Consider the following 12,284-nt stretch of genomic DNA (forward strand, 5'->3'; position numbering starts at 1 on the left):
AATATACTTCATTGAACCTACCTAGCGTCAAGGGCACTAAAAAATTGAAAAATTTACAGGATGTGTAATAGGACCATTTTGATAGATCAGATCCACACATAACAGTAGTAGTAAACTTTTTAGCTGTGACACATTGTCTGATGTCATCTTTTCCTTGAAACACTTCTTCTCAAAAAACCACTGCATGAACTTCAACCAAATTTGGTCTAAAGCACCTTTCTGAGTAGGGGCTCAAAATTATTAAAAGGAAATTGATTAGCCCCCTGGGGGCCCAAAAGGGGAAATAAGGATTAAACTTTAGAGATCTTCAAACTGAGAGAAGACACAGCTTCGATGTTTCATTTTTGTTGTGCTGTATCAGGAAACGTTAAAATCAGGCCATAAATATGGCCACACCAATAGTATTGCCAAGTCACATGATTTTCCCTAGGTCAAAGGTCAACATAGTCAATAATGGAAATCAAACAACAAAACTTTTCTTTGACATTTGTAGTATGCTAATTTAAGTTGTATGTAATATGTTACTCAGAATGGTAGGTGTTGAAAGTATTCATGATACATTCTTGTGCTGTCTGTTGTGATGATCATCTGAAAACAGGTAAGCAATACAGGCCCTTCATTATCAATGGTCTGAAAAAATATTGCATGTGCACTATTACATGGTGTTACTTAAATGACTATAATGATACTTTGGGAAACTATAAATGGGGATTGAATGGCACTTAATGAAAGATGGGCTCTTAATCGGTCAATATACAATTAAATATTATACTAGCATCATTACAACTCAAAAGATAAACTAGTATTTTATGTTTATAGTAACAATGGCATTGACATTTAACCTTTCGACCTGAAAATCAATCCCACGCAACAAGTCATGAAAAGAAAGTGGTGTGTGAAGTTTGATTGTAATCTTTCATCTCTAGTCAGCTGCATCACCACGGCATGAAGTTGTGCTTTCTTGGTTGGCACTTAACCTTCTCTGGACTTTTTTGCAGCAAGTCATTTCCTCCAAATTGCTATCCATCATATGTACTTTCATCTGTCTTAATTTTCCAACCGAAGTTTTTAAAATTTTAATGTTTGACGAGAATATGATATTGTGTGTTCCTGGACATTATGCAACATTTTAATTCAACAATTTTGGAAATGTTGTTAATATTTTCAGTATTTGATTGATCTCTAATGAAAACTTGGTATCCTTTATTGTCAAAGCGCCTTCTGTGGTATTTTGGCCTGAAGAGTTACATAGTATGTTGCCAGTTGTTTTCTGCTTTGGATTGCGTCTTGAAATATTATCTCCCTTTGTTTTCAACTGAATTCTTTTAAGCTGTATCAATATGACACGAAGTTGTGCTTTCTCAATGACATCTTGTTTAGTTCTTTCCCTTTCCATAATAATATTAATTCAGATACAGTGATATTGGAATTCCTTTTGATTTTAAATTAATACTACATATTGTTCCATCTTGTTGGTGTGCAATTTATTGTTTGCTTGCAAAGTTCTGTCATTTAAACAATAAATTCAATGCTTAAACGGTATTCACATTTATTCGGAATGGGCTTCATATGAATTTATTATTATATTCAAATCAAATATGCATGTACATTTACAAATAAGTACGTCCTTGATAGGAATAATAACTATTATTTCAAAGTATTACATTAGAAAACATACATGTTTACTATAAACTATTGTTAAAAAGTGGGAAATATCCTTTATCGAAAAATCGCGTCGTCTTATACCAATGAATTTGGTGAACGTAACACGTAATAATTATTTGGGGTCGCCTCCATAAGTTTTGTTGCATTCCGGCGTATTGGTAACAGATTTGGTTTTGTATTTACTTTTCAATGATACTTCCTTCCGCTAGTATAATCGTGATCACCGAAATGTTTCGATGTTTTGCACCAGAATGGAACAGCCGAATTTTTCAAGGTGGATCATCGGTGAATTTTGAAGTAAGATCGCAACAACGTCAAAACTTTCATATATTTAGTATATCTAGATTTACTGAATAGCATTTTCTTTCCACCTGGAATAGATCCGCCTTTCTAAATCTCATATTTTGAAACATGGCCCCTACAGTCTATAGATCTAATGTGACATGCCTTGCTTGCGTAAGGACCACAGGCACAGGTACCAGCCTCGTTAGCCCGAATTATTCTGACGTTCTGTCGACTTTTATGTTTCTTCTGGATTAGACTCAGTTTCAATATATAACCTTAGTCTCGTCCGTCAATACACTCGTACCTAGTACGTATGATAAAACTTTTCATTGCTGCTATCTAACTTTTTGCTGAAGTGGAAATTTATATCATTGACTTGGTTCTCCATTTATGACAGTGTATAACCATTAGGATTATTTCATTTATGCATATGCCATTGCATATATTCTTTGCTTCTTTGCACTTTGAAATTAAAAACACACGCACACACACAAACAAAGGATTGGGGGGGGGGGTGTTGTTGCGTGGCACAATAGAAGTACAGTGTTGGAATTTAAGTTACATGCATGTGTACCCACTGTACAATATTGAATAGTAGAATCTGTACATTTGATATATCTAAGACAATTGCAAGGTAGTTACAGTATTTTTTCAAACTTGGATAATATGAATTCTCAGTGTTATCAATGTGTAGTGTTTTTAACAGATTCAACAATTTTCAGAGTAATACTGTTACATATGAATCTGATTCACAGACACAGTCATAAAGACATTTTTTTTAAAGGAAGAACAAAGAAAACAAAATATTATAAAATTGTATGATGTTTCATAGTTTGAATTGTTTTCAGGTTTGAATGCCAGTGATGTAAGCATGAGTTTCGCTGCTGTTTTCTGTGGATGTGCTTCCAGGGCAACCACTCTTTTGCACTGCCCAAGGATATATAACTGGCCAGCAGTGCATATAATCAGGTGATAGTGTACAAATTCTGTCTTGACTGTAGAGAAGATGTGTGTAACACCAAAGAAATACTAAAACAGAAAATCTTAAGTTTAAAGTTAAGCGGAGCAATGATTCTGATGTTTTTTGTTCAATTTTGAAAAAAAATCTTGATCTTGGTTCCTGTTGTCTGCAGGAAGCATTTGGTCTGGAGTTTATTCAGCAGGATATATACAATAGTGTGTGTGTTGAGTATAACTATAATTCTTCATGTTTTGGAATTTTCATCGGGTTAATTATGCAAATTTAACAGTTCATCCTTGGAAAAGAGTACATTGTACTTATAAACCATTCCACAATTTTATAAAAGGATTGCTTTCCTAAATGATAGATTGGGATTTTTAGCTCACTTTCTCTGTCTGTAGTCCATTATACTTTATCCCTCATTCTGTTTATCACTATTACTTGAGAAGTAATGAATGGATCTTAAATTTCATATGTAGGTCCTCTTGGTTCCATGTTATGCTCATTTGATGCTTGGACTGATGAGATAAAACCAAAAACCCAACAGGCAGTCAACTTAATTTTGACCATGAAAGTTTGTTAATGCTATTTCTTGAAAAGTACTGGATGGATATTTCTCAAATTTCATAAGTGAGTCCCGTTAGTACTTTGATGTGTTTCTTTGATTTTGGGACTGATCAGAAAACAAAATAGCTGAGTCTCTTCTTATTTTTACAAAGTTTGTGAATGTTCTTTCTCAAATTTTGTATCTATTCCCTTGGACACTAGGATGGTGGGCACTTAGATCTCTCTAGGATATCTTGTTTGAATAGTAAAGGCAAAGAGACAATCAGTATGTGATGATATGCATCCCATTTCTAATATTCAGCTCTAGATATCAACATTTTTATGGCTATGTTTTATATTTACCCTAGTACATATTTCAAAAAACTTCTTAAGATTTCCAGGATTGTTATATTAAAAGCCAGGACGTATACAACAGAGCCAATTTGGTACTATTGGACATGTTGGAGACTGATTTATAGAGACTTTACGGTACATGTTATGTCTTTTTATGCTCTATAGACAGGCCTACAGTCTCAGTTTTAAGTTTCAAATTTGACAATTTATTTTTTTTACAGATGTTCCCACTATGATGTCCTTGGTGTACCTGAAAATGCCAGCCAAAAAGACATAAAATCTGCCTTTATAGATAAATCAAAAAAGGTATATTTTGATTAACTTGAGGACAAGACAGGAAATACCTGCCAACAGAATCTTGATCCTAACTCAGATTTGATGAAGGATTTCAAGGATTACTGTAATATTAGTAAAGGACAAAGTTATGATAGATTATGCCAAAAAATAGAAAGTAAACTTGAGAACAAAGAGGGAAAACATTTCTGTTTCATCAATGACACCTGTCAACAGGTCCATTCAAGTAAATGTCATTCTTTCAGAAGGAATACCTGATCAATAACAGCAGAACACTGGACAATTTAGTGAGCATCAGATAAATAGAATGTTTTCCTATGAGGTCAAAATAGTGACCACAAACCTGTATAATCTTCTCAAAACTCTGTTTAAGTTTTTTGTCAGTTGTTCACATCAGTCAGAGAAATCACAATTCATATACATGTATTGAAGACAAGTGTTAGAAAATAACATCACCTACAATATATCAACACGATAGGATTGGGAACTTGGAGCTTACTATTGAGAAATGGATAATTAAAACAAGTCTTAAAAAATGACATCATCTACAACATATCAACACTGTAGGGTTAGGAACCAGGAGGTTACTATTGAGAAACAGACAGTTAAAATTATGGAAACTAAAATCAAAACTCTTTTCATACATTTTTTTGGAAGTTAAAGGGCTGATATATATTAAATCTGCGGAGTCCTTACTGAAAATATAATGACAAGTTCTGGAGAGTTAATGCATTGGATATAGTCAATGGATTTCTCTTAATCAACAAAAGTATATTTGGTCAACTTAAATTAAAATCACTGGTATGATTTCAAAAGAAGCTATACTTCTGTGACATCTTTAAACACTGTGACTTCGGGAAAACTTTGTGACTGATGAATTGATGAGATACATGTAAATGTAAGGGTTACCTTTCAAATGACAGTTCACAGCTTTGAAGTCATTAGATTTCATCACTTTCATGCCTCTTCAGCTTAAAAGTACATCATCAAAAAAATTTTTAACAATCACTTTTGGGTACCAGCCATTCCCTTCCACTTTCCTTCCTGAGTGTATATTATATATTATTAAGTAAAATATTGTAGTGCAAAAAAGGTATTGTTTTTTTTTAATCATTTTATAACATGTGTGTATGTTTATATGATAAGAAGGTTACCCGGTACTTTATTTTGTATTCCAGTTCCACCCAGACAGAAATTCTGATCCTAATGCAAAGAAAATGTTTGCAAAGTGTGCTGAGGCATATGAAGTTTTGGGGAAAGAAAAATCACGGTCTGATTATGATGCTTCTTTGAAACATTCATCATACTCATATGATACTTCATCGTCTTCAAAGTCAACAGGACCAGATCCATTCCAGTCACCAGGATTTAATCCTAGACAAAAGAGCAACCCTTATAGGACATATGCAGCTCGGAATCGTGGAACGTATGGGTAAAGAAAAATGATCTAATTCTTCAGCCAATTGCTGATCAGTAAAAATAAATTACTGTAGATCAGCATTGGTTTGTTTTGAAGCATCTCTGCAAAAATTAAGGCAGCAAATCAGAACTTATATATTGAACATCAATTTTCATAGTCAGTATTTGTTTTATTATACATGAGGTCAAAGGTCAAATCAGTTGCAATTTTATCTTATTATCTTATAACATATTTTCTGGACAATAACTGATAAAGATATCTCAATGAAACTTGCTGTATACGTTTATACTTGATAGCTGATAAGTTCCTAGCATGATGCCTTACAAAGTTTGTAAAAAAACCTGAAACAATTCTTCTGGTAAACCAAGTCGTAGAAGCACGATATTAGGTGGAAAGGTGTTCTGGGTCACAGCAACAAATTTTTGTTGATAAAAAAAGAAACATTTTCTTTAAATCCAGGTCATAATTGTAACTGTTTATAGTTGAATATTAGAAGCTTGTTGTGAAAACAGGTTAGAGTTAATTGGATGTGCCCACTTTGAATGCCAATGGTGAACATTCTAAAGTATCTTTTAATGTATTTGTGATAAACATTGATCCTGTTTTTGATAAACATTAAATACCAGGTGAGCAATGCATGCCCATGGGCCTTATCGCATTTATTGCCATATCTAGCATGATTCTCTTTACTATAGCTACTAAAACTTACCAACATTGGTAACAGTAACACAATGACAGATAAAATAGAACAGTGAATATTCTTAATATTCAGCCTACCAGCAATATTTGGTGGGCTTTTCAAACTACCCTACATTCATATGTCATTTGATGGCTTTCATACGCCAGTCTTGGATTTTGACAATGAGAATTTATTGTCCCATTTTTATGCTCCTGAAAATTTTCGGGGTAGCATGTAGTTGCCATCTTGTCCGTCCATCTTTCTGTCTGTCCTTTTGTATCCAGAGCAAAGTCAAGCAAGGATCATGAAACTTGGTGTATACATTGCTTACACTAAGGAATGTGCAGTGTACCAAACTCAGGGCACTTGGCCGTAAATTGCCGAAAGACTGCACATAATTAAAATTCCATGTGCGGAGCATCACTTTGCTTGGATTTTAAATTGGGATAATAAAACTGGGTTTGTACATTTATCATCCTAAGATAGTTAAAGCTTGTTTTCTGGTTTGAAATTTTAGTGAGAGCTGGAATCCCTTTGAATATGGAGAAGATGTATTCTTTAAACAAGGACGTCAGCGAGAAAAACAGTACTGGCAAAAAGGCACGGATGTGAGAAAATCACGGACTATGGATCCCAGGGAAGCTGCCAAGAAAGAGAAACAAATGTTTAAATATTTAGGCACTTTCCTGTGTATGTTTGTGATACTGCATGTAATCAGTGATTTTAGATCAAATTATGAAACGTAAGTAACACTATTATAACCTCCATTCCTTACTCGGCTGTCTTGTATTGAGATAGTGAAAAGTTAAAGTGCCTTGGATGAACAAGGTTGGCTAAAGCTTATGTCAGGAAGTGGAATTTACGTAAATTATTTGGAACCCTTCTTCTGTTGTAGAAAGGAGTTGACTTTGTAAAAGAGAATTGGCTTGAAGCATTCTAAGGTGAAGGGCAAACAATTCTGTACAAACGATGGGTCTAGGCCTCTTGGGGCAAGATGGGCAGGGTCAATTATGGGAAATTCTGTTCCAATGTGGTATGCAAATGGTTGGGTGAAGGGAATTAAATCTTGTATAAGTGATGGACCTCTGCCACCTAGGCAAGAGGGGTGGGAGTCAGTGGCAGAAATTAAGCAAAGTCTTTAAAATCCTTTTACTTCCATAGGAATTTCAGGATTCTGTCCCAATATGGTGTGAAGCATCTTAAAGGTCAAGTTGACCGATTGCAATTGTGTTTCATCCATATTCATATGCCATCTGCCATGCACTTTCCTCTAAAACAACTTCATTTCAATAACCAAAAGCTCCAGGGTACTGAATTAGGCCTGGAGATTGCTGGGATGAAGGGCTACCAAGTTTGTTCATTTGAATGACCATGACCCTCTTTCAATGTGACAGGAGTCAAACATTCTTAAGTCTTCAAGCAACTTCTTCTCATTAACCAAAACCCCAGGGGCATTAAATATTGTTTCTGTAGTGTGCTGGGACAGATACTGTATCTCATAATGTTGATTTTAGGTAGTTTAGGCTATAATTTGAATTTTTAAGTCACCTGAAACAAAGTCTAAGTGAGATCTATTGCGATTCCCTTTCCTCCGGTGTTGTGCGTCATAAGCTTTTAACATTTTCTGCTTCTTCTAGAAAACTCCTGAACTGATTTCAATGAAATTTTACTAAAACCTTCCATGGCTAGTGGTGCATGAAAATTGTAAATTATGTGGTCCCCCACCCCCAGGGGCTTAAGGGGCAGAGCCTAAATGGGTCAAATTGATTGAAACTTCAAAAAATCTTATTCTCTAATCCCAGGTAGGGTAGAATCAAATACTCTTCATGGATAGAAAGGCCTCAGATGCTTTACCAAAATTATAAATTTCATGACCCCCAGGAAGTCACATTTCCCTTTGGGGAAAGGGTAAAGTTTACTATAAAATTATTTTTTATTGGAAATAGTTCAAACATTGTTAGAATTATAAGTTTAAGATGACAGTTTGATGAGATGCACATACATTGAATGCTGTAGATGTATTGACCTCAGCTGAACCCCAGGGGCTGTTGAACTGGTATAAAAATGGCTCAAATTGACTGAAATTTCAAAAATCTTCTTCTCAGTACCCAGATTATGTAGAACAGTGCTTACGGTGCTTTACCAAAATTGTAAATTTCATGACTCAAGGGTCTTGCATTTCCCCTTTGGAGGGGGGTATAATTTACTCTAGTTTGTATAGGATAATAACATTTTTGAGTATAATTTGTTTATTTTCTTTTAGAAATAGTTCAAAGCTAGTTAGAATCATTACTATAAGCTGACAGTTTGATGAGATGCACTTATTGACCCCTCAGAGGTTGATAGGCAGGGCCAAAAATGGGTTAAATTTCAAAAAAAAAATTCTTCTCAATACCCAGATAAAGTAGAACCAAATACACTTCTTGGATTCTTGGATGGAAATTTTCTTATGCAACTTACCAAAATTGTAAATGTCATAACCCCAGAGTCTAAAATTTTTTTAGGGGGAAGGGGACTAATAGGTGGGACCAAATATTTGTCCAATTGACACATTTTCAAAGATATTCTACTGTCCTAGATGAAAGATTTTATAATAGGAAAATTCAATTTTTGAGTGTAATTTCTTTTTATTCAAACTTGGTTTGAAGCCTTTGCATGAAACGCCAGTTAATGTTATGAACAATTTACATTTGTATTATGTGTACAACGTTATCTTACTTTTTTAACAAAATCATTTCTATGACATGTTACAAGAAGCATTGTAACTCAAATAACCATTAAGGCCCTTGGGCTTCTTGTAATAATGTCAAATAAAATTTTTATGGGGCCCAAAAGGGGTAAATTTCTCTATCTGAATTATGTGGTATTCATATGATAGTAATAGCCAATCAAACAGCTCATGTTAGGTTTGTAAGGAGACCCTTTCTTATCAAATGATTATGAATTCGCCCATACCAAATTGAAAAGTCTTGTTTCAATTGAGATAATTTTATTTTCTATTTTCTCACAGGATGAAGAGACAAAAGAAAATAGAAAAACGGATAAAAGAGAGAGATGAATATAGAAAGAAGTTCAAGGAGGATCATGGAATGAGCTGATTAGAATGAGGTAATTATAAGTAACCTGATATATACTTAAAAATGTATGTTCAGACCTTGATGGAAATGCAATAGTGTAAAATGTTATATGTATACTCTGACCTTGTTAGGAATGAAGTAATTACAAGTGTCTGTTCTCCACTTCCACCAAAACAACGATTGGTGGTAAAGGTTATAAGGTCAACTGAGATTTTGGATTTTGCCCTTAAGTTGGTCTGAAGTATCTTTGAGTGAAGGGAATCAATTTTGTGTAAACATTGATTTTTGCCCCCCTCGATATGGCAAGTATAGCAAGTTCTATAAAATCCTACTCCTTTTGTAGAAGTGATTGGAATTTGAGGAGTGGGGCGACATAGATTTTAGCGTACTTTGTATTTTCTAAAATAAAACTATGATAACATGTACTGGTAAGCTGGACAGGCACGACAATTAAATGTACTTAAATGTAACACTTGTCTAAGAGTAGGTCCATTTTATTGTAAAATTTTGCATCTGAAAGTATAACATAATTATGTTATTTTAACAACTTATTTAACCTTCGCAAGAAAATCATGTACTCACTGGATTTGAATTGATTTTGATATACTTGGTATGAAGTGAAATGCCTTATCAGTTAATACTGATACTTGATAAGTTCTTGGTAATTGATGCTCTTGGTACTTGACGAAATAAAAGGTCCAGATTTTGTAACCAATGTTTGCCATACCTTGTTTAAAACAAGCATTTTTGTTTAATTCACAGATAAAAAATTACTTGAGTCAGCCAGAGCCATTCCCAAGCAGATTTGAACTGTAGTTTGATCTTCATGGAGAGCCAGTAACATACCAGGATGAGAATTATCTGTTTTACACAATCCTGAAATATCTAAGTGGGGATCTGAGCTGTTGTAACATCCAAGATAATATGATGCAGATTTTTCAGAGGAAAAATATTTTACAGAAAAATCATTCATAGAAGAGGGGATGTCTTGGACCTATGAATGCAAATGTTGTTTAACATTATTTAACTTTGTAAATTATGACTTTCCAATTCATTGGCAGGAATATACAAAGTAATGCTCTTTTTGGCATTTGATGTGAATTCCCAAACTATTTGACTTTAATTTTAAAGTCAATGACAGGTCTGAAATAAAGCAGATTTTTACATTTACATGATTATCAGATATTATTGATTGAATTTGAAATGTTCAATTTTTCATTTCTGATGAGGTTTATATAAAACAAAGATACCTGTTATATGGATGGTGTGCCTTCTAATAATGATGTTTTGTTCAGCTTTCCTACTGAACTAAAGCATGTGGTATTTTTAATGCTCAGATCAATTTTAATTGGCTAAAAGTGACCCAGCTTCTGCCATTGTGTAACTTTCAGGATTTCAGTATTAAAACAGCAGAGATGAAACTATCCCTATCTGAAATTGACTCAGTTACATTGACTCAGAGTTACATTGACTCAGAGTTACATTGACTCAGTTACATTGACACGGAGTTACAATGAAACTGCAAACAGAGTAATGAGTCATACATGTAAATTCAAAGAGTAATGAAAATGCCAGTTGATCTACAGCTTCATTTGCAGTGATTAACTTTTGTGGATTCATTGCAATTACAAAAACAGCTAAATAACTTAACTGCACACCAAAGAATTTTTTTACAGTGCTCTGCACACTGAACTGAAAATGGTTATACCATTGATAAATTAGAATGATTTCATATTTTTATTTTCAAGCAAACTGTGTGCAGAAAACTTTCTTAAATTGTTGATATGTTATTGTGATATTGATTTTGCATTGTGAAGGACTATTTATTAAAATGTTGAAATTAAAATGCTGTGTATATTGTTTCTTTTCTTAATTTGTTTTAGCATGAACATCATCTTCATCAATATCTTTATTGGCATGTGTATATTGTAAACATATTGATAGGGTTTACATGTACTTTAGTGTTCAGCATCCATGTGACAAAAGGTGGCATTTTGTAGGTTGACAGAATGTTAATAATGCCCTCCAAGAAGACAGCACTGTCCCCCAATCTTAATGGATAGTGTAGACTTAATGGGTAGTACTGTTTTGTGACCGAAGAATTAGAACTATCCCGACTAAATCAGTGGTAATATCCCTAGATATAAAGAATAGTGCTGTCCCTGATTGAATAGGTTAGTATAGTCCACTGACTGAGTGGGTAAACATTGTCCCCTGTCTGAATGGGTTAGTATAGTCCACTGACTGAGTGGGTAAACATTGTTCCCTGTCTGAATAAGCAGTACAGTCCACTGACTGAGTGGGTAAACATTGTTCCCTATTTGAATGGGTTAGTATAGTCCACTGTCTGAGTGGGTAAACATTGTTCCCTGTGTGAATGGGTTAGTATAGTCCACTGTCTGAGTGGGTAAACATAGTTCCCTGTCTGAATGGGTTAGTATAGTCCACTGTCTGAGTGGGTAAACATTGTTCCCTGTCTGAATGGGTTAGTATAGTCCACTGACTGAGTGGGTAAACATTGTTCCCTGTCTGAATGGGTTAGTATAGTCCACTGTCTGAGTGGGTAAACATTGTTCCCTGTCTGAATGGGTTAGTATAGTCCACTGTCTGAGTGGGTAAACATTGTTCCCTGTCTGAATGGGTTAGTATAGTCCACTGACTGAGTGGGTAAACATTGTTCCCTGTCTGAATGGGTTAGTATAGTCCACAGACTGAGTGGGTAAACATTGTTCCCTGTCTGAATACGTAAGTAGTACAGTCCACTGACTGAGTGGGTAAACATTGTTCCCTATCTGAATGGGTTAGTATAGTCCACAGACTGAGTGGGTAAACATTGTTCCCTGTCTGAATGGGTTATTATAGTCCACAGACTGAGTGGGTAAACATTGTTCCCTGTCTGAATGGGTTAGTATAGTCCACTGACTAAATGGGTAGTATCAGTACTGACAGAATAAGTAATGATGTCCTTGGACTGAATGGATGGTAGAATAATTAGATCAGCAT

At 34.5% G+C, this 12,284-nt stretch overlaps 1 protein-coding gene across 1 annotated transcript; it reads left to right on the forward strand.

Annotated features, from left to right (window-relative positions):
* The first annotated feature begins 1,889 nt into the window (after positions 1 to 1,889).
* On the forward strand, positions 1,890 to 11,122 carry LOC132551977 (dnaJ homolog subfamily B member 9-like). Its single transcript, XM_060216124.1, has 7 exons — positions 1,890 to 1,962; positions 2,799 to 2,919; positions 4,033 to 4,117; positions 5,284 to 5,537; positions 6,722 to 6,946; positions 9,215 to 9,312; positions 10,044 to 11,122. Exons 2-6 carry the CDS (start codon positions 2,822 to 2,824, stop codon positions 9,300 to 9,302), a joined length of 750 nt encoding a protein of 249 aa, XP_060072107.1. The 5' UTR covers positions 1,890 to 1,962; positions 2,799 to 2,821; the 3' UTR covers positions 9,303 to 9,312; positions 10,044 to 11,122.
* The last annotated feature ends 1,162 nt before the right edge of the window (positions 11,123 to 12,284 follow it).

The sequence above is a fragment of the Ylistrum balloti genome, unplaced genomic scaffold, assembly GCF_031769215.1.
Source record: "Ylistrum balloti isolate Yb309-2 unplaced genomic scaffold, AGI_CSIRO_Ybal_v1 Utg369630, whole genome shotgun sequence".
Classification (NCBI taxonomy): domain Eukaryota; kingdom Metazoa; phylum Mollusca; class Bivalvia; order Pectinida; family Pectinidae; genus Ylistrum; species Ylistrum balloti.